This window comes from Vigna unguiculata, chromosome 9 (genome assembly GCF_037176805.1).
Source record: "Vigna unguiculata cultivar grain cowpea cultivar isolate G323 ecotype 2 chromosome 9, ASM3717680v1, whole genome shotgun sequence".
In the NCBI taxonomy this organism is placed as follows: domain Eukaryota; kingdom Viridiplantae; phylum Streptophyta; class Magnoliopsida; order Fabales; family Fabaceae; genus Vigna; species Vigna unguiculata.
In genome coordinates this window covers 17,881,405-17,886,584 of record NC_140800.1, presented here as the reverse complement: position 1 = coordinate 17,886,584, position 5,180 = coordinate 17,881,405, and the positions used below count along the sequence as shown (strand labels likewise).

The 5,180-nt window shown below is 37.0% G+C and overlaps 1 protein-coding gene across 2 annotated transcripts; it reads left to right on the top strand.

The window, feature by feature from the left end:
• Positions 1-211: 211 nt before the first annotated feature.
• On the top strand, positions 212-3,301 carry LOC114163504 (uncharacterized). 2 transcript variants are annotated; one of them, XM_028047810.2, is made up of 3 exons: positions 212-1,390; positions 1,618-1,844; positions 2,002-2,264. In XM_028047810.2, exons 1-3 carry the CDS (start codon positions 1,200-1,202, stop codon positions 2,211-2,213), a joined length of 630 nt encoding a protein of 209 aa, XP_027903611.2. In that variant the 5' UTR covers positions 212-1,199; the 3' UTR covers positions 2,214-2,264. The 2 variants fall into 2 exon arrangements, with proteins under 2 accessions (XP_027903611.2, XP_085523273.1); XM_085667147.1 differs by lacking the exon at positions 2,002-2,264 and adding an exon at positions 2,831-3,301 and having other exon boundaries at positions 216-1,390.
• The last annotated feature ends 1,879 nt before the right edge of the window (positions 3,302-5,180 follow it).

Below are 5,180 nucleotides of genomic sequence, written 5' to 3'. Positions count from 1 at the left end.
TTCAGATACACCATGGTGCACCACAAATAGCATGCTTCCGACTAATGCTTTGTCAATGTTGCAGATGAAGATATGTATTATATCTTTCTTGCAACATTTCTCTTGCACAACATTCTGGGTCATCTACGATTCCCCAGATTCACTTCCATAAGCATTGTAAGTTCTTCCTTTCTACATGCATGCCACAATAACCAATGATATGATTAAGATAATATGAACATGTACTTTCAATTCAAGATTTTTTATACTATTATTGAATGCATCTTTAAGTTGATCGTGTCCACAAAATCATAGGCATTGTGCTGATGCAATAATTGTTCTATGACATAGCTTGTTACATTGTTACTGTTTTGGATATTAACTGGTGGGAGTTCTGAGCAGGTTGATTCACACTAGTGCAGAATTCTCATTTTACCTCGTCTTATATGCCTTGGTTGACCAAGAACCGAAGCATATAATGGCACGGTGGCATTTTTGCAATTAGAGCCAAGTTTTAGGCCTCGGTTCTCCAAATACCCGAAGCCAAAGAGGGGTATAGGCCCCGGTTCGCTCAAAACCGGTGCTAAAGAGGGGTATAGGCCTCGGTCCAGTAGGACCCGAAGCCAAAAAGTGGCTGGAAGTTAGAGATATAGGCCTCGGTCCAAGGAGACCCGGTGCCAAAAAGGGGTCAATGGTTTCGGTTCCTCTAACAACCGAAGCCATAGGGTTTATTTAGGGTTTGAAATTCGCGAACCCTTCTTCCTCCCCGCACCAGCGCATCTGCAATTTCACTCTCTCTCTCTCCGCTGCACCCACTGCCACCACACCCTCCGGCCACCGTCGACCTCCTTCGGCCAGCGCAACCACCACGCGAGCGAGCGCCCTCTCTTTTACGTCTCTCTCTGTCGCTCTCTCTCGCGCGTTCTCTCTCTCTCGCACTCTCTCTCTCTCTCCGTTGCACCTACTGCCACCACACCCTCCAGCCACCGTCGACGAGTCTCCGCCGCCGCAGCACCAGCAACAACAACACCCAAACTCGCACGTGCTGAGCGTGAGGGGAGTGGGAGCGGCACGAGCACGTGCCAGGACTGTGGAAACCAGGCGAAAAAGGATTGTAGTCACAGGAGGTGCAGGTGGTGCTGCAAGAGTAGGGGTTTAGATTGCGCTAAGCACGTGAAGAGCAGTGGGTACCCATCGCGCGGCGGAGGGAGCGCCAACTTATGGCCGCGACGACAACGGTTGGGTCCAGTGGGTCCACTTCCGCCACCAAGAAACCTAGGCTCGTGCCTTCCCAAACCACAACCACTTCTCACACTTCCACGTCTAATAACACCACCACTCCTCCTCGTACGTTTGCAGCTCTCATTCACAAACAGAAAAACATATTCATAGAAAGCATATTTCAGTTAAGGTATCGTGTAACTGTCGCATATTTCAAATATTGAGTTTTCCAGTTCTTCCTAACCAGCTCTCTTGTTAATAATATATGATTATAGCAAATGAATAGGATAGAATAAGCTAACACGAAAAGGCTATGCCTTTCCCATGGCATGGGTTTGGAATACAATGAAAAAAAGTTATGCAGCAAAGTTGAGGTTCTGTTCTTAATTCTCACAACTTGATCCTTGTTGTTTTCAGAAAGGACTCGCAAAGTTGGTTATTCATGGAAGAGACAGCACAACAAATGAAGCGTCCATTTGGAATTCCTGAAAAGCCAGAATTCACTGTTGGGTTGGATGAAGCATTGAAGAAGTTGAAAATGAATGTTCTGAGCGAAGGTGTGTCCGTAATGGTTTTGACCGGTGTGGGAGGATCGGGGAAAACCACTCTGGCCACAATGCTCTGTTGGGATGAACAAGTCATAGGTAGGTCGTTACTAAGTTTTTATTCTCTACTATTGAACCATAATAACTTCTTATTTCTTCTTAAGTGAGGTTATTTATTTTGCTGGAATACATGAAAAGTTTCAGATTATTGTAGAAAGAACCAGAGGCTAACTATAATCTCTTTGGTTTTCTCTAGGTAAATTCAAGGAAAATATTTTATTTGTCACCTTCTCAAAAGCGCCCGAGTTGAAAATTATTGTAGAAAGACTATCGGAACACTTAGGATATCAGAAACATCTACAGACCTTAAAATTTTCTTGCATTGATGGTGATCAGACATTGTTGTTGCTGGAAAGTATTATTCTTGCCATTCCTTTTGTTAACCAAAGAATATATGTTAGGGCATGAATTGTCTTTGCCTATATCTACCATTATTGAGAAGCTATATATGTTTGTCAATTTTTTTGTTTGTGTGCAGAATCTTCTTAGCCGCTATTTCTGACCATTGATATGTATATTTACATATGCCTCGGTTCTTACCAAGACCGAGGCAAAAAACTCACATATGACCGAGGCCAAAAAGCCTGCGAAAATTTGAATTAAAAAAAATATTTATCACCTATGGCCTCGGTCCTAACTGACCCGAGGCAGAAAGCTGTGTATATGGCACCGGTTTCAATACAACCGAGGCAAAAAACTGGTTCTATGGCTTCGGGTGATAACCGAGGCCAAAAGGTGTACCTTTTGGCCTCGCCCCAATATGCCTCGGTTCCAGACCCGAGGCAAAATGTGGAAAATAACCAGGGCAGAAAGCCCTTACTGCACTGGTGTCAGGTTGACACTTTATGCTTGGTATACTGGTTTCATCTTCTTGCACCATCGATTAGTAATATGCATTACATTCCTCAATCAATTCTCTTTTAGATAAATTATATTCCTTCGGGCTTCCAGTTTTTACTATGATTCTTAATCTAAATCTTTCTTTCTCCATCTCTTCATTTCTAAGAAATTATTACTTGTTTCAGAAACTCTCCATTGATGCTTGCATGCATGTTGTACAAAATGAAAGGCTTCTATTGAGGGTAGTGGTGCAAGTTTTATTCTCCCAATAGATAAAGATAAGTAATGCCATATCCAATAGTTCTCTGAAAGGTGTTGAGTCTCATTACCAACCAATGATTCCAAACCGGAAATCATTCTAAGAAGAGTGGGCAACAGCTAAGAAAGACATCAACACACAAGTTTGAGCTTGAGACTGTGAAAACCAATTACTTGGAGCTTCAAAATGACATGGAAAATCTGCAGAAACGGTTTGATAAGTTGCTAAAGCAGAAGCATACATCAACATGGACCGGTGGGTGGAAGAATACTTAGTTTTCACTTTTTCGGTGTTAAGTTAGTTACACACTCTGATAATTCATATGAATTATTAGTGAATTATCTACTGACATGTATAAATTGGAAATATTAAGAAAGAATTTTGGTCTTTATGTTCACTCTACTTTGTTCTCTTATTGATTTCTTTTTTATTCTTGCAAATCATACTTGTCATTGCTATGTACAAGAGTTTCTAATTACTAACAAATTATTGTATTTAGGATATTAAAAATAACACAAACAAAATAAAATAGTAAATCCATAAAATAAGTAATATAAATGTAGATTTTATCTGCACTAAAATAGTTTGAATAAAGGAGGTTTCAATCCTTCACAAAATAATAATCAAGAATAGAAGAGGTTAACACTTTCCAAAAAAAACTTTTGCAATATAACTCAGATACTAGGGATCGTTCAAAAATTTTGCAAATAGATTGTGACGACTTTAACTGCAGAAGTTTTAAAACCTCCACAAATTAATTTGCACAGGGTAAAAACCTTTGCAGATTAAAATAAAAACCTTCACTAAAAACTAATTTTTTTCTAGTGACATTATGTATTTTTAAAATTTGATTTCGCATTTGTTATTATGTATTTTTAAGAGAAGTGCATAATAGTCATCTAAATAGTATTACAATAGATAAGTGTTTTTAATGTGTGTTATATTATTGATGTGTATGTGATTCAAATATATGATTGACTTTATAATATATATATTTTTCAAAAGTAAATAATTACATTTTAGACTTAATTAGATATTCTTTTTCATTCAATTGAGTTCTTTTTTAAAAAAAAGAAAAAACTTAATTGAGTTTCTATTTTTGTTAAAAAAAAAGTCGATGTGGTCTCTTCCGTTGAATTCATGTTAACGCTATTTGGAAGTGTCATATATCAAAATCTAAGTCTATCACTTGCTAAAATGAGAAGAGTTTGATTTTGACACATGACAAATCTAAATTTTAATACATGACACTTTCAAATGGTATTAACATCAAATTAATAAAAGAGACCTTATTGAGTCTTTTTACGAAAATAGAAACTTAAAAACAAATGTAAGGAACAAAACAAATCAAAGCCTTAATTATAAGAACCAAATTACTAATTAAGCGTGGATTTTAAATAATTGTTTTTAGTAAAATGTACTAAACACTTACAATGATATTTTTAAAAGAACATAATCAAATTCTAAATAAATGTGCAATAGATAAATGTTTGTAAAGCATAATATCACACCTTAATAAATATTTGCTTGTAATTACTTATTGATATATGTAATATTCCATTTTAGTAGTATAAAATTAATAAAATAAGACATTTCATAATAATATTCAAAGGCAGATTAGTAGAATAAAAAATATATTAATACAATCCTTTAAGAGTTAAGACTATAAAAATATACTATTTATACAACAACGTCAAACCTTTAAAGGTAACCCTATATAGAACGTACTAACCACTTATACCTTCGCTACAATCTCAAAACTCTAACTACGGACTTCTCATCCTTCAGAGGTGTCTCTACACCTGCATCTTCATATCATCCCACTAGAATGGTGATCATCGCAAAAGAATAACACAACACAAGACCACAAAGTGCAAGGGTAATCATCTTCATATCATACAATCATCAATCCAGTATGTTTTCAACACACAATCTCAAGCAAAAACCAAAATAATCACTTTAAAAGCCTTTGAGTTCTAGCTTCCCTTACCTTAAATGAGAGTTGAACTTGAGGGGAAAAAAACAGTAATAGAAGGAGCACCACAGTTCCAGAAGCACACTAAAGGGCTGAAAAAACACGAACACAAGAACGAGGATGAGGCTCTAAGGAAGAACCCGTGACAAAACCAATACAATAGTGATAGAAAAGGAGAAAAACGAAAGTTTGAGCTCAACTTACATTGAGAAAAGACAGTTCCACTAGTTGGGAGGAGGGTTTCGTAGTTGTCCTAGCACAACTTCTGTTTCAAAAGGAAAAAGGTGAGACATTTCTGGTT